The sequence below is a fragment of the Podarcis gaigeae genome, assembly GCF_964106915.1.
Source record: "Podarcis gaigeae genome assembly, chromosome: 8".
Classification (NCBI taxonomy): domain Eukaryota; kingdom Metazoa; phylum Chordata; class Lepidosauria; order Squamata; family Lacertidae; genus Podarcis; species Podarcis gaigeae.
The window spans coordinates 22,890,455-22,918,452 of NC_139684.1; the positions used below are offsets into that span (position 1 = coordinate 22,890,455).

Consider the following 27,998-nt stretch of genomic DNA (forward strand, 5'->3'; position numbering starts at 1 on the left):
GAGACATGCTCAGTGAGTTCCTGGGAGATGTGAAGGATTAGTAGCGGGTTCTTTTGTGGGGGGGGGGTAGATTTCAAAGTTAGAAACAAGTCAAAGGTTGTAAATCCAACTGAGGATGCCATGAGTTAGCAGTCTGGCAAGCTCAGAAAATAGAGAAATGCAAGCTGGACCCATAACATATTATTGCTGCTCAAGGACACATTCCAGCAAGGTGGAAACACTTTGGCAGGACCAGTGAGAGGTGTGGCCTTGGGAAAGTTGTGAGGGCCAGATAGAGAGCCCTGGGTTGGAGGTCCTTCACTCACGCGCTTAAACCATGAATGGGCCTGCTCTGAGTTGGATTAATGTTTGTTTCAGCCCATTGTTATCATCCTGGCACAACAGTAAGGGATCCCTTGGCAGAAACCAGGAAGGGTAGATTATATATACATATATTCTTAGTTCAGTTGGTAGAGCATAGGACTCTTAATCCCAGGTTTGTGAGTTCGAGTCTCATGTTGGGCAAAAGATTCCTTCATTGCAGAGGGTTGGACTAGATGGTCCTCGTGGTCTCTTCCAACTCTACAATTCTATTATTCTTCTGGTTTTCCCTGGAGGCCCTGTGAGGTATGTAACCCTCTGTATTGCTGTCCAGCAGGGTGGAGAAGCGGAAGGTGGTAGATTCAGTGGGCGCATTGAAGGAGAAGTATCTGAGACCATCCCCGCTGCTTTTTCATCCCCAGGTAAGACCAATTTTTTAAAAAATATATATATATGTTATATTTGACTTTGAGGAGAACCGACTTTGTCTGGAACCTCCCGGACAGATGTGTGGATCAGAGCAGCGGACTGTATCCAGCTAAGACCTACTTTGAGTAGACCCATTGAAATGATTGGGCCTAAGTTAATCACGTTCCTTAACTTCTACTCTTAGTAGGACTGGCAGAGACTACAGCTCATCATTTTGCAATTCCCTGGATTTTTCAGTAGTTTCCAACTCAGAAAATCGGCCCAAAAAAGGCATTGCAAAAATAAAAAAAAGTTCATTTGTGGAGATAAAATAATTTTTTTTTAATTTTTTTAATAAATTTTATTGGTGTGTGTGCCCCCCCCCCAGGTACAAACCTAGCACACCAGAGATAAATTTTCTACCCCAGCCAAGTACTTGTTTCTAGCCTGACATCAGCAACATCAGCAGCAACATTATTATTATTATTATTATTATTATTATTATTATTATTATTAGCCTTATTTGAACACCAGGGCTTTTCAGAGCACCCAAAGCTATGAAATACTTTGCAAGTTCTCATGAGGCTCTTGATCTCAAGGTCGTGGATTCAAGCCCAACGCTGGGGGGGGGGAATTCCTCCATTGCAAGGGGTTGGACTTGATGACCCTCATGGTGCCTTCCAACTCTACAATTCTATGACTCTATTATTCTAGGGCCCCTCATAACTGAGCACACAAAAATGACGTTTCATTGAATGAGACCATTGGCCTAGTGCTATCAAGAGCAGATTGGCAGGGTCTTGTGCTTCTGCAGGGTCTTGTGTGTTTCCATGACTTTGCTAAAAGATCTATAAGGCCCCTGCACAGGGGTCCCACCATATTAGGGGCCCCTTACTTCACTCTCAGCTTTAAGCACCTTTGCTATCCCTTAAGCAGAGGGGCTAGCGATAAAGCACAAGCCATCAGTGTCACATCTCAGTTTCCCTTCTGTTGGAAACAGTAAGAGTCTACCCTGTGGTTTCATTTACAGGGTACTCAACAACCATTGTTTTGCGGCTGGAGCTTTTCCCGCCCGATATGGTTTTGCTTTCACAGCTAAACTTAGTTCCTTCATTGTTTTGTCTCAGCCTGAGAGTTTGGTTAATAACTTCCCCCGATTTTCCATTTGAGGAGGTCCTACAATGGTGACAGGCTGGCCAGGGACATCCTGTGTTTGTGTGGGTTAGAATAGCAGGAGAGAAATGAACTGATAGCTGTCCCAGAAAGTCTGGTGAGAAAGCTATGCGCTCCGAGAAAGACTGTGTGCTGGGGGCACAGAAGGGTCTAAAAGTCAATCTCATAAAATTTGGACCGTGGAAAACATCTGTCACATTGGTTGTCTGTCAAGTTAGTATCTGTCAACAGAATATATACAGTGATGGTGGTCGTTCTCACCATCACAATTATCAACAAGTTCTTTATTTTTTTTCCCAAACCACCTTTCCTCCAAATAGCCCAGGGCAGCATGTATAAATCCCTCATTCACACTCACCCACCCATTCGATTCTCACAACAGCCCTGTGAAGTAGGGTAAGCTAAAATATAGTGTGTATCTCATGGTCATTCAACAAGCTTCTTGACTGAGTGATGCTGTGAACCTCTTGAATGGCGGGCTAGGTTGTAGGCCTGGGTGGGGAAGAAACTAGATTTAGCTTGCATACAAAGGTGAACCCACCTAATTCACACTTTCTGAAACAATACGTGAAATGAAACAAAGCCATTCATTGAAATTGGCACTCCTCTGAATTTTGCACTGTCGTTCCCGAGCCAAGTAAGTCATATACTGGGACAAAGTGTCCATAAAGAGGCAGATATCTGTGATTATAACATTAAGAGTGCCTTGTATTAGGGGAAATTGCTTTGCAAAAATGTGCAAAATTGTACATTTTGGTGAATTTTCATGAAGACCTAATCATCATCATCATCATCATCATCATCATCATCATCATCACACAAACTGGTGTGGAAATGTGGAGTACTGAACTTAAAGTTGGAACAAATTAGAAATTGAGAGAAACAAAAATGGACAGACTTGCCCATCCCTAACTGTGAGAAGCAGAGTAGAGGGTGCTGGTAGCCAGAAGAGCGGCTAGTTGTCAGGACCAGAAAGCAAGTAAAAAAACAAACCAAGGAGGCAAGAGCAAAGAGCAAACCAAGTCGAGACTAAAGCATAACCAGACACAGGGACACAGCAGAGTTCAGGAAGACTGTTGTTCCATCAAGGATCAACAAGAACAGGAAGTCTTCTTAAACTACTCCCTGTCCAGGAAGGTCCAATATACCCCTTCAGTGAGAACAGTCAATGGCGGAAGCTATTTCACCGGGTAGCTTCTATACGCATCTCAAAGCTTCACCACATCGGCGTGCTGCACACAGACCCAGCTGTTCCTGACACCATTTCCTGGCTGCAATTTGCAGTGCAATGTAGATTAATTGCTTAAATTGTGTGCCCATAGTTCAAGGTGTAGGGACCATTTCAGCCTGAGCTGGACAGGTTCCAGCTAGGCAAAAGCACTTGAGGAGAGTATGAATCAGGGCCAGGGAGGGGTGTGGCCTGAGGAGAAGTGCAGGGGCCACAGAAAGAGGTTTGGAAGGCCACATTTTTCCCCTGGGACCAAGGTTCCCCACTCCTGGAACATTCCTAGAAGGGGACAAGTCTATCTGTCTAAAACCCTTGAAATCCATGCTGTGGCATGGATAGTCAACATGGGGCTGCTTTGCAGACATTGTTGGACTCCTCCTTCCATCAGCACCCCCACCAGCATGGCCAAATGTTGGGGATGATGGAAGTTGTAGTCTAACAACCTCTGGAGGACCACAGCTTACCTAACCAGGTTTTGATACCCAGCTCCTAATGCTTTGTCATTTAGTTTTACTGGGCCGTGGCAGGGTTTTTGAAACTGAAATGCTGATTTGTACAACATCTGGCATTTCGGAGAACACTAGCCTTTGGAAACCAAGGACAATAACATAAAAAAAATAAATATATGCTGGATTCCCATGCTGGAATTTCTAAAAACATGACATGTACCTCTCTTTTGTTTTGCAAGGGGCAGGAAGGGGTATAAACAAAAGAAGGCTTTCCCCCCTGCACTGATTTTTGTATGACTCCAGCATGATCTGTTTCGAATGAACTTCTGCCTGCACAAATCATTGGCAAGCCTTTCTGATTGCTTAATGGCAAGCCCCCCCACCCCCGCCCGCCCCGATGACTGTCTTTCCTTCTTCCTCTTCTCTGATTTTCTTTTCTTCCTCATCTTTATTTGTCATTTCGAACTGGTTGCTCCTGCCTTAAATAGCAAATGCTCCTGCCAAACGGAGAGGCCAGGGCCTGCCTTTAGAATTGTCGAACGAGCCCACGACATCTCACACTGGCAAACCCTCTGTGATTAAGTGCCAAAAGAGCGGGGAGCGACAATAGCCGACACCAGGTACTCCGGTGAAGGGCTGAGTGAAAAGAACCCTCGACGAGATCCACCAAGTGTTTTGCAACCCGCTCGGTTTTGTTACATGACTGGCAGCGGGGGCTGGCCCTCTGTTCCCTTGCGCTATTATCATACAGGCCTAGGATCTGTTCTATTAAATAACACAAAATGGCTTTTATGGGACTCCTTTTATTTTCTTTTTTAAGGTTTATGATTGGTTGACAACCTTCTGCAATTTATTCCTCAATGATCAGGACAGCACTCTCTATCTATCTTCCTTCCTTAATGTTGTCCCTTGTTTTCTTTCCTTCTCTCTCTCTCTCCCCTTCCCCTTCCTTTCCTTTTTTTTCTTACTCATTCTCTCTGTCTCTGCCTCTCCCACCTTCCCTTCTCTCCTATTTTCTTAGTCATTCTCTCTCTCTCTCTCTCTCTCTCTCTCTCTCTTTCACACACACACACACAGAGAGAGAGAGAGAGAGAGAGAGAGAGAGAAAGAGAGAGAGAGGTAGGAGGGAATCGGGGGGGGGGACTGTACATGTTCCACATTTTAATGTAAAGCCACTGACTTCACACTTCGGAGAAACTGAATTTGGCACATCCGTCTGTCATTAGAAGTGGTATGCATTCTTAGGCATTATCTCCAGTCCCATTTCAACAGAGCAGGAACATGGCAAATGCCAGCTCTCCCAGGTACCCAACAGAGCACTTCGTTTTGTGACTGAAAGATCCCTCCTACCATCAAAAGTGTGACCTCCCGTCCACAACACTGGATTCTTAATTCTGAGCCTTTCACCCTGCTCAGCCTCCGTTGCTCTTTCCTTCCCGCATAACGATACCATTAAGACAGTTTTTAATTGCCTAGCTCTTGGCATAACACAGCAAAGATTTATCTTACAGGGCAACCATTTCGCTTTACTTTATTGGGCTGTTTCCCTTGCAGAACAATGTTAACCAGCTATAAGGAAGAGATGTTTAGCACAGACTCCAGTGTGCTAGTTATTGCAGGTTTCTACATGGGGGGGGGGGGACATTTGGAAGAAAAAACAAGTTGGGAGTAAGGACGGGATGGTTCTCACTGAAAGGCCAACTTACCTAAATTGCAGAGTCTGAAAGCATGTGTGCACTGAAACACACCTCTCTGAATTTTGCAATGCAGTTCTGCAGCCAAGTAACATGTTTTTAAATATGCATGTACTAAGAGAAAGTGTGCACATAAATGCGTACATTGGCAAAACTAGTATAATAAAAATACATTATATTAAGATAAATAGCTAAAATGCTGGTGAATTTTCATGAGGATATAATAATCATCATCAACATCGCACACTAATGTGGAAATGTGGAGAGCTGAAAGGTAGAAAGGGGGTGTTATTTTTATTTTGAGTTGATCTTTTCTGTGAACTGCCCTGAGACTTTCAGGTATAGGGCGGTATATAAATTCAATAAATACCCGGTACTACTACTACTAATAGTGATAGTAGTAGTAGTAGTAGTAGTAGTAGTAATAGGAAAATGAGAGAAACTGAAACATATTCACCCACCCCTAGGTGAGGATAAAGCAGCAGACAGGCTGCTGCAGCCTGGCCTGATCTAAATGTTTGCACCTTGCGTCATATAATGTGCAGAAGAACTCCAGAGCAATATCTCATTAAAATCAAGGAAGCGGAGTGGCTAGGCCCCACTCAGAATTATCTCTGTCTGGAAAGAGGTTGGATGCTTATAGGCCTGCCTGATTGGTAGAATCTAGAATCCTGCCGCCACCCTGCTTGTTCAAAATCTATAAAGAAATTGTGTTGGCCACTACGGGTGACAAACCTTCCCCCTTCTCTGAACAGATGTCGGCAATAGAAACCATGACGGAGAAACTGGAGAGCTTTGCAGCCATGAAGGCGGACGCCGGCGCTTCCTTGCAGCCCCTCCCGCACCATCCCTTCAACTTCCAGTCGCCGCCCCCAACGCTGTCCGACCCCATTTTGCGCAAGGGCAAAGAACGTTATACCTGCAGGTAAGAAGCGAAGGACCGTCAGTGTTATGTACTGAAGTTCTCACCCTGGGCCAGCAGGGGGATAGTGTAGATAGTTCAGGTCCACATATGCAAATAAGGGATTGAAAGTGACATTCAGTGATTGGATAGTTACAGAAAACGGTTACTGTTGCGTTCTAGTGGAGCTCTATATAAGCAGGCTGGCTGAACCCTTCAGTTCAGTTCTGTTCTGGCCTATGAATAAACAAGAGTTGTCTGAAGAATCGCTGTGTCGTCTGATATGTTCACCCACAACTTAACAGTCAGAGAGTTGAAAATATATATATATACACAACTAAAGCTGTATTTAACGGGCGAAAGGATATATGATTTTTGACATGACTGAGAATCGTAGAGCCAGGGACGGAGAACTTTAAAGATCGGGAAGTGGGAAATACAAAAACAATGAGAGGAGGCAGGACTGAAGATTTGGAGATATGCTTCAGAGGTCCAGACTATGGGGAGCCCGGAAAAATTAATAATTAAAATTTGGATTACAATTTGGTCCTTTTTTATTTTAGTTTTTTGTTTTTAATTAGATTATGATGTGGACATGTTGATTGGCTGTCTTTATTGGAAAATAAATAAAAATGTTTTTCTTAAAAAAAGAAGAAGCTAAGGGCCGTCAGCAACTGCTGCAAAGAACAAAAGGCTCGGCTTGAGGTGGGATTCAAGATCTGGGACAGGGATTGCCATCCTTCTAGTGGGCACATTTGAGATTTTTGATCCTGTGTCGCTGGTCCTACTCTCTCTGTTCACTTCTCTCCTCACCAGAGAGAGGTAGCAAGAGTGTCCCCACACTCTGCTCTTTTGCAAGAGCTCCATTAGCATTGATATGAGCCTTGAAAAGCCCATAGAGTTGAAAGAGGAAGAGGGAAAGAGCATCACTTTCCCGACTTCCTCCTTCAGCTCTATGGACTTATTGAGGGGGAAGAAGGTAAGCCGCCTCACCAACTTGTAGACAAGGGGGCATGGTGCGGTGGTGTCAGGGGGCTCAGACACTTCATGGGCACCAGGAGGAAGCCTCAAGGATGCCATTGCACAATGGGCACTCTATTGGTGACCCTTGATCCAAGAAAATGAAATAAACAGCCTCTTCCTCTTTCTGATTTCTTTGCTTGAGATTCCCTCTACGCTCTTCATGCCAGTTCGTAATCTCTGGATCACACCATTATAGGAAGAAGGCTGTCGTTCAGTGGTAGAGCATCTGTTCCTGTGATAGCCATAAGAATAGGGTCTGAACTTCACTGTCTTCTCGCCTCCTAGGTACTGTGGTAAAATATTCCCGCGTTCAGCAAATCTGACGAGACATCTGCGGACACACACAGGAGAGCAACCGTACAGGTAAGGGAGAACGTCACTTTAAATCTCAGGACAAACAGCGGGAAACAGTTGATATAGACCTTTTTTCTGAAGAGAATTATGAGCAAGAAAGGTTTGGGGCAAATATAAAGGAGCCTGATTTATCTGTGGAACTGATTGCCACAGGATCATGGGATGGCGACTCAGCGTAGATGAGCCTAGCAGACTCACAGCAGATAAGCATTAGCTGCGATCCCTCAGAATGGAGCCTCCATGTTCAGGGCCTCTCTACCACAGGTGCCCTTTTAGAGTTTGGTGTGGAGCAGAAGATAAACCGCAAAATATCTGCTGTTGCTGGTGGGGGGGCGGGCTCCACAAACCATTGAAATTATCCATTGAAATTAATGAGCATGACTGATGTAGGCCCATTAATTTCAATGGGTTTACTCTTGAGTTAAACTTATTAGGATAATGGCAGTTTTTTATAATGGCGCTGGGTAAAGAGAAATTTCAGCCCAATTTTGGGGGGAGGCGGAGGTTGGATTTCAACCATTTATCGAGACGATTTGCGGGTGGGGGTGGGGGTGAAAGAGAGTTGGCATAAAAGTAGCTTTAGCAGGAAGAAATAGGTGGTCTGAAGCAAAGGAAGGATAAAAGAAGTGGTAGAGGAGAAGGAAAGAGCTTGTGGAGGACCACTCTAATATAGTGTTATAGATTAGGGGGAGCGAGACCCTAGAAATTAATAAATGGTAAAGGTAAAGAGACCCCTAACCATTAGGTCCAGTCATGACTGACTCTGGGGTTGCGGTGCTCATCTTGCTTTACTGGCTGAGGGAGCCTAGCGTACAGCTTCCGGGTCATGTGGCCAGCATGACTAAGCCACTTCTGGCGAACCAGAGCAGCACACGGAAACACCGTTTACCTTCCCGCCAGAGTGGTACCTATTTATCTACATGCACTTTGACGTGCTTTCAAACTGCTAGGTTGGCAGGAGCAGGGACCGAGCAACGGGAGCTCACCCCGTCGCGGGGATTCGAACTGCCGACCTTCTGATCGGCAAGCCCTAGGCTCTGTGGTTTAACCCATAGCGCCACCTGCATCCCTAATAAATAGTAGGATTTTTATTATTTGGGGAGAAATATAGGCTGCAGAAGAATTCCCAAACTAGCCTATGCAAAATGACCTGGCCAAGCTAGGGCCATTAAGAAACAATACAGGGCCGTTGAGAGCCATTGGCAATTGGCCGTTGAGAGTCATGCTGGTGAACCAGAGCAGCGCACGGAAACACCGTTTACCTTCCCGCCAGAAGGTATTTATCTACTTGCACTTTGACGTGCTTTTGAACTGCTAGGTTGGCAGGAGCAGGGACCGAGCAATGGGAGCTCACCCTGTTGCAGGGATTCAAATCACCGATGTTCTGATCGGCAAGCCCTAGGCTCTGTGGTTTAACCCACAGTGCCACCCGCATCCCAATGCTCATAGTATGGGACTCACAAAAGAGTGTCTGGGTTTCAGGCACACCTTGGGGCCTCTGAGAATCCTGGGGACCTTGGTCAGGGATACTTGACATGTGTCAATTACTTTAAAATATTTTCAGCTGGCCCTGTTGCATTTGGAGGAGCCTCCTTCTCCATCAGCAGAGCGAGGTCTCCAATTTTCACCCCAAAGCCCTGCCCCTGTCTTCATGGGAGCTTTCAGCTCTGTGCTAGGGTTTTTAGTTTTATTTTTCAGTTTGGTCAAGAGCTGCTTCCATGGCCACTGCCTCGCCCCCATGCGCATTCTGCAGTTGCTTCCCTGCTCCCCGCTCTTCCAATCTGTCTGTTGGGCTGTTTTGCTGTTTGAAGGAGATGAATGCTGCCGTGTTCCCTTGTCCGGAGCCCAAAGCACACATCAGATCATTCACAGCTTGTTCAGTCCATTTTTCTTCCAAAAAAGGAGACTTTGATACTTAGCATAAGTTAGCAAAATAAAGTTGTATTTGGTCTGGTCCTCTCCCAGAAACGGGGTTGGGGAAAGTCTGTGCATTTTTATTATTTTTTAGCAATCAAGGTTTGACTTCTGGGCAATCCTGCATAGTAATGGCACTCCGGAGAGGGAAGGTGGCGTTTTGCAAAGAGCAAGGGCCACTGTTGGGTTTTTTTTTTTCTTTTTGCAATGTTGGCTTCTAATTTTAGCAAAACAAATGGCTCCTTGGAAAACGTTCTGGCTTAGCCTGGGCAGGAAGAAGCCCATTGCTAGGTTCTAGCTCATATATTTGGACCATCCCCCCCCCACCCTTCAGCTACTTAAGTAGTTCCTTTGTTGACCAATTTAATCTGAAGAGATTAATTAAGCACCTGACTGTGAGTGAGCGTGAACTTCAGGGCAAGCAAAGCAGAGCTGAGTTGACGAATTTTGCTCCAATCCCAATTCCCAGGGCAATCCTGGGCATGTCTACTGCCATGGATTCTTCAGCTATGGCTCCTGAGTTGCAGGGAGTTGGTGAACCCTGTGTTCCCTTCCAACTCTGATGATTCTACTCTGATCTAAACATCAATGATGTCTCTGGAGGTTTTTGAGCAGCGGTTGGTTCTGAAAGACCTGCATTGACTCCCAGTACGTTTCCGAGCACAATTCAAAGTGTTGGTGCTGACCTTGAAAGCCCTAAACGGCCTCGGCCCAGTATATCCAAAAGAGTTTCTCCACCCCCATCGTTCAGCTCAAACACTGAGGTCCAGCACCGAGGGCCTTCTGGCACTTCCCTCACTCTGAGAAGCAAAGTTACAGGGAATCAGGGAGAGGGCCTTCTCGGTAGTGGCTCCCGCCCTGTGGAATGCCCTCCTAACAGATGTCAAAGGAATAAACAACAAATAAATAAACTTTTAGAAGACATCTGAAGGCAGCCCTGTTTAGGGAAGTTGTTAATGTTTGATGCCTGTATTGTGTTTTTAATATTCTGTTGGAAGCCTCCCAGAGTGGCTGGGGAGTAAATAATAATAATAATAATAATAATAATAATAATAATAATAATAATAATAATATTAACCTTCTGCCATGGATGCTTTAGCTGAGATTCCTGCATTGCAGGGGGTTGGACTGGATAACCCTTGGGGTCCCTTCCAATTGTACAGTTCTACAATTTTTTGACTTCACTGCGGTGTACTCCCTGGCAAATGTGTATAGGCAAAGTTGGGGGAAACTACGACCCTCCAGATGTTACTGGCAAGGTTTGCAGGAGTATCCCCTCTCTGAAAGAGAAGCAAATCTCAAAAAGTCAATGGTGTGTGAGCATGCCCAATGGCCATGCAATGTTCTGTATCAGTTGGAGAGAGAGAAAATCAATTAAAGCAAGTGAATAAAGAGAAAGACGGGGAGATTCCCGACAGTGGCATTCTGCAAGCTGGTGTTCTCCAGAGTCTACAACTCAACATCAACCCCAGCTAATACATTGGTCGGGGTGGAGAAAGCCATAGCTCAGTGGTACAGCATCTGTTCTGCAGTGGTAGAGCATCTGTTCTCCAGGTAGAGTTCAGCTCCCATATTAAACTCTGGAAAGCCACTGCCAGTCAGAATGGTCAGTCCTGAGCTAGATTGACCGATACACAGTAGCTTCCTATTTTCCTATGTCTATTGGTCTAGGTAAGGGAAAGTAGGGGCTAAGCCCCATTCCTCCCTGCAATAAGATTAAGATAATATCAAACTCTGTTGAAACTGGGTCCACAGTTGCCTCACGAATTCATGGGTGGCAAATCTGGGGTAGACCCTATCTCCACATCCTCTCCAGGGGAGGACTGGAAATTCTCCCCCAACAGTTCAGGAAGAACTTGAGAATGGGAAAGATTTCCAAAACTGTTCATGAAATTGTGAAGTTTCAGTTCAGGCCTCCTGCGTCTCTGAATGCAAAGCCAGCCCCTCTCTTTGTCTAGGTCAGTGATTAAAAGCAGCACAGTGACCCCTCTGAGAACTCATATAACCCAATAACTGTTTCCCCCCACTCCTCATATGCTCAGCTGTGAGATATAGCCTTCTTAACATCTTCCTCTGGTTTTGATTTTTTTAAGCAAGGTAATTATCTAAACTCTATATCCTAACTTCTGTGCCCATCACTCACAGCTCAAGCAAGGGGCTGTCCAGAGTAACTTTTCAAAGACTTCCGGAACAGATAGGCAATGGGTGCTTTTTCTTAATTTGCACAAGGCTCTTTGAAGTCATCAATTATTATTATTTTTAACAAAAGGAACAGGAAAATACGCTTTAAATGGCACACGGTGCCAGCAAATAATATAGGTGACGGACATGGGGATCCTGACCTGCGTACCTTTTTTTGTCTCTTAAAGAAGCTAGAACGTCTTTTCATTTTTTCTGTTCTGTTTTAAACCCATCCCAGGAATGAAGGAGGCTCCTCACTCCTGTTGTTGGGAACAGAGGTGTGACTCAAATGTTTCCCAAAGTCCTTACAGTTCCAGGAATTTGGTAGCCCAGAAAGGAAAGAGACGTAGATCTCAGCAACAGATATGATGAAAATATATTTCATAGAATTGTAAAATGTTAGGATTGGAAGGGACCATAAGGGTCACAAGTAGCCAAATCTTTTGCCCAATGTGGGGCTTGAACCAGCGACCCTGAGATTAAGAGCCTCATGTCCCAGCTTTTCTCCCAAGGAGCTCAAGGTGGCAGACATGCTTCTCCCCATCCTCATTTAATCCCCACAACAACCCTGTGAGGCAGGTTAGGATGAGAGGCAGTGATTAGCCCAAGGTTATTAGCCCAGTGAGCTTCATGGCAGAGTAGGGATGGGACCAGGACAATTGATTGACTAGAAGCTTTGGGGTATAGGGCATGTGGTTTGTAGCCACTGTGGTGGAATCTAGACACATATTAAAAACACTGTGAAAATGCTTTTTTAAAAAAAGCGTTTTTAAAAATATATTGAAATTGCCACAAGTTCACCGTCGCCATCTAGTGTCACATCTGTATAATGCACTTAAAACACACTTGAAACATTATATTTGCATGGCCAAGTTCTAAGTCTTACTCCAAGCAGACCAACTGAAATTAATTGGCTTAAGTTAGCCACGTTCACCCATTTCACTCTGAGTAGGACTGGATACACACCTGTTGGAGGGCGATAGCAATGGCTTTCCCTGTGTTGCCGACCACATGCTTTGAGAGTCCCTGTCCACTGTAGCCTAGTTCAGATGTAATAGGAAACCATGATTTCTCACTATGTTAACAATCTTATATGTGCCTCAGGTTCACGTGTTCTCCTGCTGCACCTCATGGTTGCGAAGTGTCATGGTCAGAAGCTTCCATTTCCACTTTTAAACAAACCACAGTTTCCCATGATGTCTAAAGCCCAGAAACCGTGGCTTACTTAGACTATGGCTCAGTGAGGCCAAGCCAGGGTTAAGCTGTGTTTTCAGAACCTGACTTGTTCTGAAATTGTGATTTCCTATTATGCCCCTAAAAGTTGCCAACACCACCTCCAGAAATATTTGAAATGACTCTGCTTTTCAGCAAGCCTGCCTTCCCCTCAGAATGGAGGATTTAATGACAGTGTTTTGTGACATGTAACACCTTGAGTCCAGCTCGTTTTTCAAAGCCGGCAAATCGCAAGCTGAATGCGGGGTCCAAAAAAACAAAACAAAAAGGAGAGTGTTTCATAAATGTATATCCGCTGTTTCCAAAAATAATAGGGGAGATATTTTTAGTCTCAGTCCCAGCTGTAGCGCATTTGGAAAGTATGTGCTGTCTGCATAATGTAGAATTGTGACAATTGCTCCCCTCCTTTGAAAGTTTATTTTTAAGAAAACAAACTCTGTGTACTCTGCATCAATAGGCTGAAGGATACAAGTGCTAGCAAATCTAATAAGCAGTCCTGTTGGCGGAGAGGGGGGAAGCCTCCAAAGAAGGAACAAAGCTTGACTTCAACAGGCACTGAAATCCCAATTCCGTTTTTGGCTGCCCCAATGCTGCCCTCTTCAGGAAAACTGGAGATCTCGCACATCAGTTTTTTACAAGCCTCACAAACCTGTCTAAAATCCCTGCTAGAGGACAAGGATTCTGAGATCACGTTAAGCGTAGCCAAAATCGGTGTGATTGCCATAAAACTTAGGGAACAAGCTGTGCTATCATAATGATTAAGGTTTTAAATGATAGTTTTACATTGTATGTTAGTGACTAAGTTTTTAATTTGTATATTTTTCAACTGTTGCTATATCTGTATTGTCCCTGTTATACCTAATTGGAAATTCAAATGTATCCTTATCGTGTTTTATGACTTCCTTGATATTGTATGTGGGCTGGAACTGGTCTGTGACCGAAATAATAAAATTCAGTTCAATTCAATTCAGCCTCACAAACCTTCCTGGGCCAAGATTGGTACCACTGCTTATTACAGCTGCCATCATTAACCGCCTCAACTCCAATATTAGCAGCTACAGTAGCCGTAACAAACTCAGTTCTTCCCGACACTAGTGTGATTTTCAAATTCCTTCTTGATCATGAAGCTTGCTGGGTGACCTTCAGCTGCTCACCAACTCTAAGCCTAATCTACTTCGTAGGGTTGTTTTGAGGAGGGGGAGAGCAATGTACAGTGGTACCTCTGCTTACATACGTAATTCGTTCCGGAGGTCCGTTCTTAACCTGAAACTGTTCTTAACCTGAAGCACCACTTTAGCTAATGGGGCCTCCCACTGCTGCCACACCACCGCCACACCATTTCTGTTCTCATCCTGAAGCAAAGTTCTTAACCCAAGGTAATATTTCTGGGTTAGAGGAGTCTGTAACCTGAAGTGTCTGTAACCCGAGGTACCACTGTACACCAACTTGAGCTCCTAGGAGAAAGGGGTAGGTCATCACCATCATCAAAATCAATCAGATTTTGGGTCCCTGTTTAGCCAAACCTCAAGGTTTAAAGAAGCACTAAAATCTTTAGAGAGAGAAAGAAAAAACCCAAAGTGGGAGGAAACCCCCAAAAAGCCCAATAAGGGCCGAGTGTTAGAAGGGAAAGGAAACCCCAGAAAACTGAGAAAAGGGTGGAATGGAGTATCCGGAAACAAGGCGTGGTTGGATGGAACCTTGTACAGGAGCACTCCATTTTGTGCAGGAACCTCTTGTAATTATTACAATAGTAAATTAATCAGGTGCCAACCTAGGTAGTTGGTAGTTTATTGTTCCCTTTTATTGTGTGGTTTGGTCTTATTTTTATTTGTTGAGCTATTTTTGTCAGCTTCTCTACTTATACTTCCGCACAACCCAAAGTGGCCAACTGTAAAATAATTGTAATATCAATAAGGCCTCCCCCCTTTCGCCCCCCACAACCAAAACAAACAAATATCACAGCACGTAATAATCGTAAAAGCAACAGTCAGCAAATGAAAGGAGATTGCCTCCCACTGGGGTCCTAGCAGCAAGTGTGGTTGCTTGTTTATTTAGTTCTATGCAGCCATTGCCCAGCATTGAGATTCCAGGGAGGGTTATGTATAGCTAAAACAAAATGAATTGGGGTAATACCGTTCACCTTCAAAAGCTTGGGCAAAAAGGCGCAACTGACGTCAAAATGTATGTAGTAGTGAGTTCAGATGAACTGTGGAGGGGAGTGTGTTCCAGAGTCTGAGGGCCACCACATTTGAGGCCCTCTCAAGCACCACCACCCCAGGAATTCATAGAATTGTAGAGTTGGAAGGGAGCCCTTAAGGCAGGGGTCAGCAAACTTTTTCAGCAGGGGGCCGGTCCACTGTCCCTCAGACCTTGTGGGGGGCCAGACTATATTTTGGGGGGAGGAAATGAACGAATTCCTATGCCCCACAAATAACCCAGAGATGCATTTTAAATAAAAGGACACATTCTACTCATGTAAAAACATGCTGATTCCTGGACTGTCTGCGGGCCAGATTTAGAAGGTGATTGGGCCAGATCCAGCCCCTAGGCCTTAGTTTGCCTACCCATGCCTTACGGGTTATCCAATTCAAGTCCCTGCAATGCAGGAACCACAGCTAATGAACTGTTTGCACAAGCTTCCTTTTGCCTCCCCCGAAAACCAACCATTGCAGACAACTTCTTTTATTCCTGTGTTATTGGGGTTTTTTTCCACATTGTCTTTCTTCTTTCTCTCGCCAGATGTAAATATTGCGACCGGTCCTTCAGCATTTCATCCAACCTCCAGCGCCACGTCCGAAACATCCACAACAAGGAGAAGCCATTCAAGTGCCACCTGTGTAATCGTTGCTTCGGCCAGCAGACCAATCTCGACCGACACCTGAAAAAGCACGAACACGAGAGTGTGCCAGGTAATGGGGAACGGTGCAGGCCCAGAATTGTACGAGTGAAAGGCAAGCCTTGATTTTCCCTCCACCGACCGCTTTTTAAACACTTTATCAGAGGCAGAGAACCCAATGAGGCGATCTTTGGATAAGTGTTGTTCCCAGGTCAATTTGGCTTGTTTTCATTCATTAGATTGGTCGTGTGTCCTTCTTTACAGAGGACATTCCTCTGCTTGAAGGAGTCCTCTATTTAATGTGCACCTGTTCTCTTCCGGCACCACAGTGAGCCAGCACACGGGCGTCATCACGAACCACCTGGGGACCAACGCCTCTTCGCCGACCTCAGAATCAGACAACCATGCACTTTTAGATGAGAAGGAAGACTCGTATTTCTCCGAAATCAGAAACTTTATTGCAAATAGCGAGATGAACCAATCGTCGGGCTTAGCAGATAAAAGGTGAGTTGAGTTTCAACATGTTTTTAGTGATGGAGCTGGGAGAGTATGAATTGTGAGCTTCCGGATCAGGATCAGAGCCTACCCTCACAATGGGGAAGGGGCCATTTGGTTAGACATTAATTTTGGGAAGTGGGGTGTCTAGCCTAGCTCAGAGGTAGAGCACATTTATTGCTGTTTTTGGACTCCAATTCCCATCATCCCTAGCTAGCAAGACCACTGGTCAGGGATGATGGGAACTGTAGTTCAAAAACAGCTGGAGATCCAAGTTTGGGAAAACCCAATCTAAGACAACTTTGTACATTCACTATGGTGACAGTAACAACCTCAGCAGACATCTGCAAGGATTTTTGGGGAAGAGCTTAAAGGAATTAGGAAACAGCCTTATGGAAATGGTTTGCTTGCCTTATAATTATAGTGCACTTTTGACTTAGTTTGGTATTTACAACCCAGTTCTACAGTGCGGTGACAGAGCATGTCCGAGCTGCTTCACTACAGACTGCAGGTGGGGGCTCACATAAGTGCTCCTTCATACAAAAAAGGGAGTAAAATATCCTCACACATAGAAAATAATGTTTCAGGGAAAAGGTTGACATGCTAGATTTCTGAATACAGTGGTACCTTAGGTTAAGAACTTAATTCATTCTTAACCTGAAACTGTTCTTAACCTGAGGTACCACTTTAGCTAATGGGGCCTCCCACTGCCGACGCGCGATTTCTGTTCTCATCCTGAAGCAAAGTTCTTAACCCAAGGTACTATTTCTGGGTTAGCTGAGTCTGTAACCTGAAGCATCTGTAACCCATGGTACCACTGTACAAGGATTTATTTGTGAGTGTTGGGAATCAGATTCCATGACCTATAAGAAAATGGTTTCCTGAGGCTCACCTTGTATAAACATTACTGCTAATTTGACTTTTAGATTTTAGCATGTATGGACCTCCCTACCACAGTAACTCAGGGCTGCTGAATGTGATCTTTTTCCACTGCCCCTATTCCCTTAGAATGGATTTGGAGCATCTTAGTAGCTTGATACAACAGTCTTAGGCAGGAGATGGCTTTGATCTCCTTGCAGCCAAAACAAAACAAAACAAAAACCCTGTGAAATAGTTTGCTTTTAAAACTTCGTGCTTTAGATCTAACTGAGAAAAGGAAACCCTGAAAAGTCAAGGATGGAGTTTTGGTGGAAAATCAGGAATCTTTCCACGTTAGTTGCAAACACACACAAATTGATACCAAATTAGAGGTGGAATCCTCAGCAGACTGGCATAATTGATCTCTAGGGAGAATGAAATTGGGGGGACCTGGTTTCGTATGTGTGGGTTTTTGTTGTTGTTGTTTTAATTACAAGCAGCTTCTGAACTTGTTTAGACTATGTGATGAGATGCAAGGCTCACAGGAAGCTTGTGTGCTCCCTACCCTTAATTTTTTAAAACCTCACATTGACTGGGGGGGGGGGATATTTAATCAGCTTACAGACCAAGAGAAGAAATAAATAGGGTCCTTTTTGTACCCTGCACACAAATACTCTCTCTCTCTCTCCATCCTTCTAGGCAGTGCCAGTTGCAATTACGATCAGGCTATTCTGATCTTTCCAAATGCCATGTAATGTGAACATGGACATTTAAGAAAGAAAGAAAAAATACTTAATTTGTGTGGGGGGTTTTGCATCGAGAATTCCATGTTTGGAGTGGGGCCCCCAAGTCAGACACTAATCACGGCATTTCTGATGGCTCTTGAGGGTCGATGCTTATTTTCTGTCTGGGACAATGTTGTTCCTGGATCCTGGTGGGCCTGTGGCAAAGATATCATCTGAATTAAGCATGGCAAGCTGTCAGCGCCGGGTTTATAGTCAGCCAAGCATACAGAACTTTGAAATGAGTGATGTCATTCAAGTTCCTTATTTACCTGGCATGGGCTGTGAACTTCTCCAGCTCAGCTGTGTTATATCGATTGAGTGTCATTTCCATCCAGCTTAGAATACAGGCAGTTTCAGAGCATCAGCGAAGATCCCTGGGAAATAAAAGTTTTCCATAGTGCCTTAAGTATACTATGGCAATCTCAAACACCGTGCAAATTGTTGTTGTTGTTGCTGCTGCTGCTTTTCTCACCAAGGGACTGGAAGCAACTTAACATTAAAGTCAATTTAACTTTGTTAAACTTTCTATTTTTCCTCCATCTTTTTTCTTGTTTTTCTTTTTTGTGTAAATTCTTTTTCTTTCATAAGAGAACAATGTATTTGATTACGTGTAAATTTTTAATGTGGGAATCAAGATTATTTTTAAAAACCCATTAAAGACAATTAAGAGCAGCCAAGTTAAAATCTAAAACAAAAACAGACCCAGCTATACAGATAAAAGGCAGGGCTTAGTTATCCTACCCACTCAAAGAAGCCACAATTCCAATCCTTTCAAATTAAGGGCCAAAAGCCCAGGTAAAGAGAAGAGCCTTAAAAGCAGGGGTGTACCTACGGACTGGTCAAGTCGGCCCACCAAGTGCACAGACCCAAAGGGGTGCAAAAAGTGTGTCTCTTCACTCTTGGTCCGAGTGACTAGGAGCCTGCCTGCTATGAGCTCTCCCAGCAGTTTTCCACTGCTCAGGGCGGCTGGGCAAGGTGTGCAGGCTGTTCTGGGCTCCTTGGCAGAGAAATTTGGTCACCAGCAGGGGCCACTGCAGCTGCCCCTTTTCCCAGTGGCGCTGTTAGATGTGTAAGTGGAGTGCCCAGTGGGGTTTGGGGGGAAGAAAGAATGAGAGTGGGTGAGGAGTGGGAGGAGGGAATGGAAGAAGAAGAAGAAGAGTTTGGATTTGATATCCCACTTTATCACTACCCAAAGGAATCTCAAAGCGGCTAACATTCTCCTTTCCCTTCCTCCCCCACAACAAACACTCTGTGAGGTGAGTGGGGCTGAGAGACTTCAGAGAAGTGTGACTGGCCCAAGGTCACCCAGCAGCTGCATGTGGAGGAGCGGAGACGCGAACCCGGTTCACCAGATTACAAGTCTACCGCTCTTAACCACTACACCACACTGGAATGAGGGAGGCAGAAAGGAAAGCAGCAAACTGAGGGAGGAGGGAAGAAGGCAGACTGGACCAAGGTGGAGGAGGGGAGGCAGAACAGAGCAGACCTGACCCTGATGGTCACGAGGGGAAGTCACTGGTGAATGCGGAAAGTGACAAAAAGCAAACTTTTTGAGTTTCTGGTCCATGGTCTCTCCTGACTTCAGAGGCACAAGAGAGCCTAGGTATGCCTCTCCCTAAAAGTAAATCCATTAGTACCTGGAATGCTGTAAGGAGTGAAGCTATAGGCCATGGGATGTGTACTTTCCAGGTAAAAAGCAAGGGATGTGGGTGGCGCTGTGGTCTAAACCACTAAGCCTCTTGGACTTGCCAGTTGGAAGGTTGGCTGTTGCAATCCGCGTGACGGGGTGAGCTCCTGTTGCTCAGTCCCAGCTCCTGCCAACCTAGCAGTTTGAAAGCACACCAGTCCAAGTAGATAAATAGTTACCACTGTGGTGGGAAGGTAAACAGTGTTTCTGTGTGCTCTGGTTTCTGTCACAGTGTTCTGTGGTTTAGTCATGCTGGCCACATGACCTGGAAAGGTGTCTGTGGACAATCTCCAGCTCCCTTGGCCTGAAAGCGAGATGAGCGACACAACCCCAGAGTCACCTTTTACTGGACTTAACTGTCCAGGGGTCCTTTACCTTTTTACTTTCCTGGGCATAAGACATTCTCAAAGGAGCAGAGGTTAGGAAGGCATGTGGATGAGAAAATTTCCTAGCATATTTCTTATAACCCAACAGCCGAAAATCACCTTTACAAACTGAAAGTCATATTTGCTCTCTGTTTACCACAACCCCACTCCAAAACCTTTGCACTTGCAACCCACAGGCCTGAAATCCAGAATGCTGATGGCAACTCCCAGTGCCATGGCCTCCCAAATGACAAAACGGAGGATGTTGACGAGGAGGAGGAAGAACTGGAAGAGGAAGACGATGATAGCTTGACGGGGAAGTCACAGGATGAGACGGCGTCGCCGACGACAGAGCCGCAAGGAGGGTATGAGGATGAGGAAGATGAAGAGGCCACGTCCCTTACCATGAGTTTTGACCGCACCCGAAGGTGGGTGGGACAGGACTTTCAGTGTGTGGTGGGGGGAACGCCTGCTTTTCCCACCCCTCATTGGCAAGTCGTGGGGGGGGATCGTGAACCATCCATTCGGCGTGGCTATAGCATCCACCCTAGAGGTGCATCGGTACCTCTGCAATGAAGGGAGTCTAGCTCAGCTCTCAGCATTGGCCTTGAGCTGCTGTGACAGGCAAAGCCACAGAATGTCATCAGCATCCCATGCAAGCTTCCGTGGGCTGCAAAGAGAGCCTTTGGGCTTCATCACACCTGTCCGCTTTATCCAAGGCATCCGGGGATCATGGGAAGTGCAGTTCCCATGGATCCCTGTATGCCCTGGCAGGCACGTCTAAGTTCCCCTCTAGCTTGTGTCCTTCCCAGCATGGATGAGAACTCTCAACCTCACGCAGACACACACTCGGCTGGGAAATAAGGCATAGTCAAGTGTAGTATGGATCACCCAGCATTTTTCAGGAAAGACTGTGAGGCTCAATCCACTCATCAAGAGCATGGCAGTATCTGAAACCCTCTATGCTCGCCATATTTCACCTGCAGTTGGTGAGGCCCTTGCTGTTTTAGCTCCTCACCATGGCATTACCCTGAGGGAACTAGGTGCTCCAGAGCCTAGAGGGGGCCTTTTGGACTCTTTTGTCTCCATTATGAAGTCCATAACTTTCAGCTACACACACACACACATGCAAGCAGACGCCCGCAGCTTCCTCCTCCTTGGTTTCAGTGCTGCCCTTTGTAAAACTCGGCAGGGAGGAGGCTGGGAACAACTCTAGAACTGTTTGGCTTGGCCTGTCATTGGCTCTGGCGCCACCTGCTGTTGACCTCCCTTCCTTCCACCCTACCAGTCTGGATGGGCACCACCTGGTGCTGACACACCCCCATACAGGCAAGCAAGAGGCATTATCAGAGTGCAAGGACACAATCCCACCAAGCAGAAGCACTTGGTGGGAGGGGGGCATAGCAGGAGCAATGGGGTCTGGGGAGAATCCCAAGGGTTGCATTGTATAGCAGGGCCAGGGCAGGCACTTCTGGCCTCTGGGCCTGAGGTTCCTCACCCCTGGTGCAAGAGGGCACTGAGAACTCCTTTGAGGCATCTCCAGGGAGAGCTCCCCAGCTGGGCAGTGAGCATCAAACGGCGCATGCAGCACCACACACCAGTGAGACGGCGTGCGATCCAAGCTCACACGGCCATGCCCATGCCATGCTTTGCTTGTTCCTCGGTGTCACTTGCAAGCCCCTCGTCTGTCCATCCATGTGCCTCTCTCTCTCTCTCTCTCTGTGTGTGTGTGTGTGTGTGTGTCTGTGTGTGTGTGTTGTGTGTGCCCCCCCTCCCTTTAACACGTCCTGCATGTAGCTTCCGGGCAGCTCCTCCACGGTCCGTGCATGTTGTCAGCCCCTGCCCAAGTTTGGCGACGCTCACCTTGGCCCCGTTTGTGAACAGTCAGATGCGCTAACAGGTCCACCCCTCCCCTCCCCTCCTGGTCATTGGTACAGGTGTGTTGAGGAGGACGAAGCCGGCCTGTTAGATTTGGAGCAGTTACCGCAGTTTGGGAAGGGGCTGGATCTACGCAAGGCGTCCGAGGAAGCTTTTGAAGTTAAAGATGTGTATAACCCCACCTTAGACTCTGAGGCAATAAAACATACTCTGTACAGGCAGGCTAAAAATCAGGTAGGTGTACCCTTGGGATATTTTCCACAGTTTTCCCTCTCATGGTGATGAAGGGGGTTCAGCCCGTTTGGTTTCCTTTCCTCGCTGAAGGTCCCCATGAGCAATGGCCAACACTGGGAACTTGCAGCCAAGCAGTGGCAGGTCCCGCAAAACATTATAGGGGCATGTTTTCATCAGGATTTATGGGTTGGGTTGCCTACCACTCTAACCTCAGAGGCGATGGTGGGAAGGACGAATGGGTCAACCTGCACGGCCAATTTCTCTCGGGTTTTATAGGCTGAGTCAGTGTTTTGTAGATTTGCTCTGGGGAGCGGTACCAAGAAAATGCATCAAACATGGACATGAGTTGCTAGAAATGTTGAGGGTCTTTTTCTTGGTGGTGGGGTAGGTTGCATACCTTACTTACAGGAGAGGTAGCCTTGGGTAGATGGTTTGGTGGTGGGGTTTTTTATTTCACTTTTTTAATAAGTCCGAGAACTTGCCAAGTGCAATTGGCAGCCAGCAAACCTCCCTGTCTTACCGCATCCTTCAAAATTCCTTCCAGCCGCATGGCTGTTTCTGCACTAGATCGCCATGAACTGCTAGCGGCTAGAAGGAATACAGAAGGCTGTGGAGCAGGACCAGCCAATGTGGTTCCCTCCAGATGTTTTTGGATACCAGCCTCCATCACCCCTGTTGATTAAGGATGAAGGGAGTCGTAGCCCAAGCAAACCAGGAGGTCACTACCTTGCCAACTCCTGCTGTAGGTCATGGGTGGAGAATCTGTGGTCCTCCAGATGTTGCTCCTATCATCCCTTGACATTGCCCATGCTTGCTGAGGCCTATGGGTGTCCAACCACTTCTGGAGGACCATAGGTTCCCCAGCCCTGCTTTAGATAGACCAAGATACTCGCTGGCCATTGAATTATGGAGAAATAGGTTCAACCCAGTACTTGTTTCATACTGCCATAGCATGCTCCTCCTCACCTTGAAAAAGGAAGAAGCAAGAATCCTTGGCAGGAGCATTGGTAAAGTGGCAGAGATCCTTTCAACTGCCTCTCAGATCACCACTGTTTTCTTAAACTCAAGAAACATTGCTTTGCAAAGTGCAAAGTCCTGTTGAGAGCCCAGCTGCCCACCTTCTCAACTTGTTTGAAGACCACCCTCTGCATCGATACATGTACAAATTTGGGTGGTGGTCTTGCGGGTTGCAGCCAGCTGAGTTCTGCTCAGAGAAGACCCATTGAAATGAACAAGTCTACGTTCTTCATTGCAATGGGTTTACTTTGAAGATGGTCCTTATGCAACACAACCCCAGTATTCATGCATCCTGTCACAGCATTCCTGATCCTGGGGAGATTTGAGGTCCGTGAAAATTCTCTCTCATAGCTCCCCCTAGCCTTTCTTCCGAGAACTGCAGTTATTAAGGTTTTTACCTGGGAAGATAGAATTGCTGTTTAAACCATTTTAAGTCTGTAGGAAAGACCCTCCCTGATGCAAGCTGCAGAGAACCTTAAGCTCCCCTACTTTTGTTTTGTGTGGGAAACTCATGTTCTTGTTTGTTGAGAAAGAAAGGGAGGTCTCATTTCCTGTTTCCATGCATGTCTCTTTGTCTTTGTCTTTTTAATACTAATATGCTGAAACCTACTAATTTTTTATGGACTTTGTGTTCTCTGTTCCTGTTTCCCTGCAATTTCAGTCTTGGTTTTTACAGAGGGCTCCTGTTGTTGCTTTGCTACAATGGTATATACACCAACACAGAATTGTGATTTGGCCAAAGGCAGTAGAGCTGAGAAGGAGGGAGAACACAGGATTTCATTTCCCAAACCTAAACCTTTTTACTGTTCACTCTGAAGTCCATCCTCCTCTTTTCCTAGTGAGGAACCCTGCCCTCATCTCCCTGGATTCCATGGTCAACATTTGCTGTTGGATCTCAGTAGGATGGGGATCACAGGACATTGTTTTCCCTGACCACACTTTTCTGATACTGATTCAGATCAATCAGTCCAGTGGAAACACTATCCTCTGGTTGGATGGCCATGTGTCAGGGATTATTTAACTGTGATTCCTTCATTGCAGGGGGGGTGGACTAGATGGCCCTTGGCGGTATCTTCCAACTCTACAGTTTCTATGAAAAAGAACCCTCTCCCCCTGGATTCCAGAGCAAGGACAATCTAAGAACTCATCCAGATCAAGCAGTGGGGCCATCAGGGGGCAGAGGTCCAGGGATGCCCCACTCAGCAGAAATGAGTAGGGTGCCTCCCCCCTTCCCATTGCAGCAGTGCTCACTTACCACATTTGGAAGCAAGTGGTGACATTGCCATCTCAAGGAGGGGGGTCTAGCTTTCTCAGGCTCAAGGACAACATTGCCACCTTCCAAGCCCCCAGATTCTGCATGCCAGAGGTGGCGAGTGTGGCTTAAAAATGGGCATGGCCACCCCATGGTTGGCATGCATAGACACACCAGAGCAGGTGGGAGCCAGGTCACCCCCTTCCCCATCCATCCAATCAATTATTTGGTGTGGGGCAAGGGGGCAACCTCAGTCAGGAAGTGAGGGAACTGAAACATAAGGAGAGTGCGCACATGCCAGAGGATGAGATGTGTAAACTGAGCCATTCTGATTTCCCATCTCACCCCCAAAAGCAAGGGTAGCCAACGTGGCACATTCAAGAGGCTACTGAACTGCAACTCCCATCATCTCTTGGCCATATGGGCTGGAGTTCATGGAAGACAACCTTGGCCGCCAATGAGATTTAATCAGAGTGGATGCATAAAAATTAAAAGACCTTGGCCGGTCATGCCCAGTCCCTTTGCTGGGTTGCATTCAGCGCTAGCCCTGCTCAAAAGAAACCCACCCAAAAGAAACCCACTGCTCAAAAGAAACCCACTGACGGGCATGACCCAATTAGGTCTATTGATTCCAGTGGGTCTACGCTGAGTAGGACTTGGTTGGCTACAAGCCAGCGGGGGTATATTCTGAGCGTGAAGAACGCCAGACACAACTCTTGAAGTCCAGCAACACCTGGAGAGCACAGTGCTTGCTAAAGGGACCCCTGACCATTAGGTCCAGTTGTGACCGACTCTGGGGTTGCGGCGCTCATCTCGCTTTATTGGCCTAGGGAGCCGGCATACAGCTTCCGGGTCATGTGGCCAGCATGACTAAGCCGCTTCTTGGTGAACCAGAGCAGCGCATGGGAACGCCGTTTACCTTCCCACCGAAGTGGTACCTATTTATCTACTTGCACTTTGACGTTCTTTTGAACTGCTAGGTTGGCAGAAGCAGGGACTGAGCAACGGGAGCTCACCCCATCGCGGGGATTCGAACTGCTGACCTTCTGATCGGCAGGTCCTAGGCTCTGTGGTTTAACCCACAGCTCCACCCGCGTCCCTAGTCCCATGCAAAAACACACCACACCACCAGGAAAGTGCTCTTGCACCAAAGTCCCTTGAAGTGAATAGGGGTGACATTTGTTTATCATGACTACATTTATGCCCCGCCTTTCCTTTAAGGAGCTTAAGGTGGTCACGTCATTCCTCTTCTCCTATTTTGTCCTCACAACAACCCTGTGAGGTAGGCCAGGCTGAGAGACTGTGCCCCCTTAGTAGCCTCACAGCTGAGTGAGAGATTTCAAACCTGGGCTTCCGGGTCTCTAACCACTACACTGCACTGCCTTTCTTAGAATCCTGACACACACACACACACACACACACTCTTCTTTGCTGACAAAGATCTGACCAGCATGTATTGATGCCCTCTTTCCCTCGCTGTGTTTTTCTTCTCTTCCCCCCCTTAGGCTTATGCAATGATGTTGTCCCTTTCTGAGAACACTCCCCTCCATCCTTCTTCCCAGAACTCTCTGGATGCTTGGTTGAACATGGCAGGTGCTGCTTCTGAGCCAGGAGGCTTCAGCGCCGTCGGTCATCTCTGAGAGGCTGGAGGAGAAGGCGCCCGGCCCGAGATCCCAAGCAAGGAGGCCGAGGTGCCACACGTCTCCCTTCTCAGACCTTCTGGTCAGCAGCGGAGGACTGGACAGGAAGCCCTCGGGGCTCACCCACCCACCACCGGGAGAAGGAACCCACCACAGACAGCTCGCTCCCTGTTTCGTCAGACCTAGGAAACCACCACCGCAGCAGACCTGGGGGCCTGCCATCTCTCTGATGCACAGTACATCCCAGGAGCGAAACTGGGGGGGGGGGGAGACCAGGTGCATTTGTCGTTAGCAAATCCAGTCGTGCCCCACCCTCTCACGTTACAGACCGTGTTGCTGAGCCAGCAAAAACCTCCTTGTAAACAACCCCACCCTATCCCTTGACCCTCGTATCCAGTTCTGCTAAAAAGAAGAAAACGACGTTCTAGGCCAGGTCCCATTCCAATGAAGTCACTGGAGTTCTGCTGAGATTAGAACTTCCGTTGAGTTTTGTTTGCTTCCTTCCCCCTCTTAAAAAAAAGAAAATAAGGTGTCAAATTCCTTTCCCTCATCTTAGGTGCACTCTTCTTCAGATGGCCTCACTGTGGTTAATAACCTCTCTTGTCCCCCAGTGGTTGCCTTTTGGAAAGCTTGTTGGCACACTTTTTTCAAGGAAAAAAACCCCTCTGTAACTCCGGTTTACAGCCACCCATTGCCACTTCTCTTGAGGGGTTTTCACACGTTACGTTCAACGATGAGTGCATAGTCTTTCTGGCCCAGGGTGCACATCTACTGAGCTGTACGCTTGTACGGTTATTCACATGTAACAATCAAGGAGTGTACAGTCTGTGTGTGCAAGTCACAATTTTCCACACACACGCTGATCGCTGTGTTCAGCATAATGTGTGGAACAAGCCACACATGTGAAGTTCTGGTGCTGAGCTGAGGAGCAGCTGAGGCTGTGGAAGGAAACTTTGTGCATGGCCTTCACTATCCCACCTGCCCAGATGGTGCATATATGATGGGAAACAGCCTGTAAAAGTTTGAAATGGGCAAGAGAGGTGCTATCTAATTTCCCTCTCCTGTTGCACAGCCAGAGAACAGAATTACTCCCCTATAGCTTGAAGTAGTTAAGGTTCTGGACTTTGTGGTGGTGGGGAGAACAAAATCAGCTCCTCTGATAAATGGGGCGTACAGACCATCCTTCCCTCTGACCCGAGAAGCATCACAAGTCTTACAGAAATTCCCTTTGCTTCCCTTTGAAGTCCTCTGTTTGCTTGTTTTGGTCTGCTAGATTGCCAAATCTGCCTCGCAGTTGCACCTTTGGTGGAACTTTGACAGCAGCTTCAACACAGGTGTGGATCAGGGCCACTCCTGGGGGACCTGGGGGCATCAATCAAAGCATCTTACTAGGGTCCAGCTCCACAATTTTTGTTTCCCCCCCAGGGATGGGCTGGCAACCTCTCTTGCAGACTGTGGCAGCAGAGTTTTGCACAGAGACCTAGCAGAGGTCAAACCGTGAGTCTTGTGCCAACAGGTGGGACGCCTCCAGTCTCTGGCCAGGTCAGCTCCCATGCAGAACACCAGACTTTGCCAATCAGGTGCCATCCAGATGTTGTGGTCACAACTCCCACCCGCCCCAGCCAGCACAGTGGGATTTGTAGTCCAAAACATCTGAAAGGCACCCAGTTGGCCAGAGGCTGTTGGCAAGAAGACAAGGTCCCAAGGCAACACCATCCAAAGCCAGCCTTATTCCTCTCTCCCCAAACTTCTTCAGTATAAATCGGCAACCTTTCCCACCATATTCCAGAACCACTATTTAAACTCATTCCTAAAACAAGGACAAATAGTATTACAAGGGTGTCTGATTGGTTTTTGTTTATTTTTGTTTGCAGATTTTCAGTCCTGATTCCCTCCCGTCCAGTGCCAATGTTTTCAAATCATCTCTAGATCAAGTTCCAGGACACAGAAATAGTATTGAGACCTTAATGCTGAATTGTTGTGAGTCCAGCATTCGCTTTGCTTAGGGTTCATCCAGGTTTAGGGGTTTTTAGAGTACAGGGATGGTTTTTAGAGTAAGTTTGGGCAAGAGGGGTAATTATCAGGTGCTCAGG

At 46.5% G+C, this 27,998-nt stretch overlaps 1 protein-coding gene across 6 annotated transcripts in view; it reads left to right on the plus strand.

Moving 5' to 3' along the window:
* The window catches only part of PRDM16 (PR/SET domain 16), a 440,541-nt gene extending 414,111 nt beyond the window's left edge, over window positions 1-26,430 (plus strand). The window contains exons 10-17 of one of the 6 annotated variants that reach the window (XM_083752460.1): window positions 635-722; window positions 6,008-6,177; window positions 7,462-7,539; window positions 15,598-15,767; window positions 16,024-16,198; window positions 20,082-20,312; window positions 21,822-21,996; window positions 25,771-26,156. In XM_083752460.1, the coding sequence (XP_083608586.1) occupies window positions 635-722; window positions 6,008-6,177; window positions 7,462-7,539; window positions 15,598-15,767; window positions 16,024-16,198; window positions 20,082-20,312; window positions 21,822-21,996; window positions 25,771-25,905 (1,222 nt within the window). In that variant the 3' untranslated portion in view covers window positions 25,906-26,156. Of the gene's footprint in view, window positions 1-634; window positions 723-6,007; window positions 6,178-7,461; window positions 7,540-15,597; window positions 15,768-16,023; window positions 16,199-20,081; window positions 20,313-21,821; window positions 21,997-25,770 lie in introns of all 6 variants that reach the window. The other 5 variants (XM_083752461.1, XM_083752463.1, XM_083752464.1 and 2 more) reach the window with 5 other exon arrangements.
* Window positions 26,431-27,998: the final 1,568 nt, after the last annotated feature.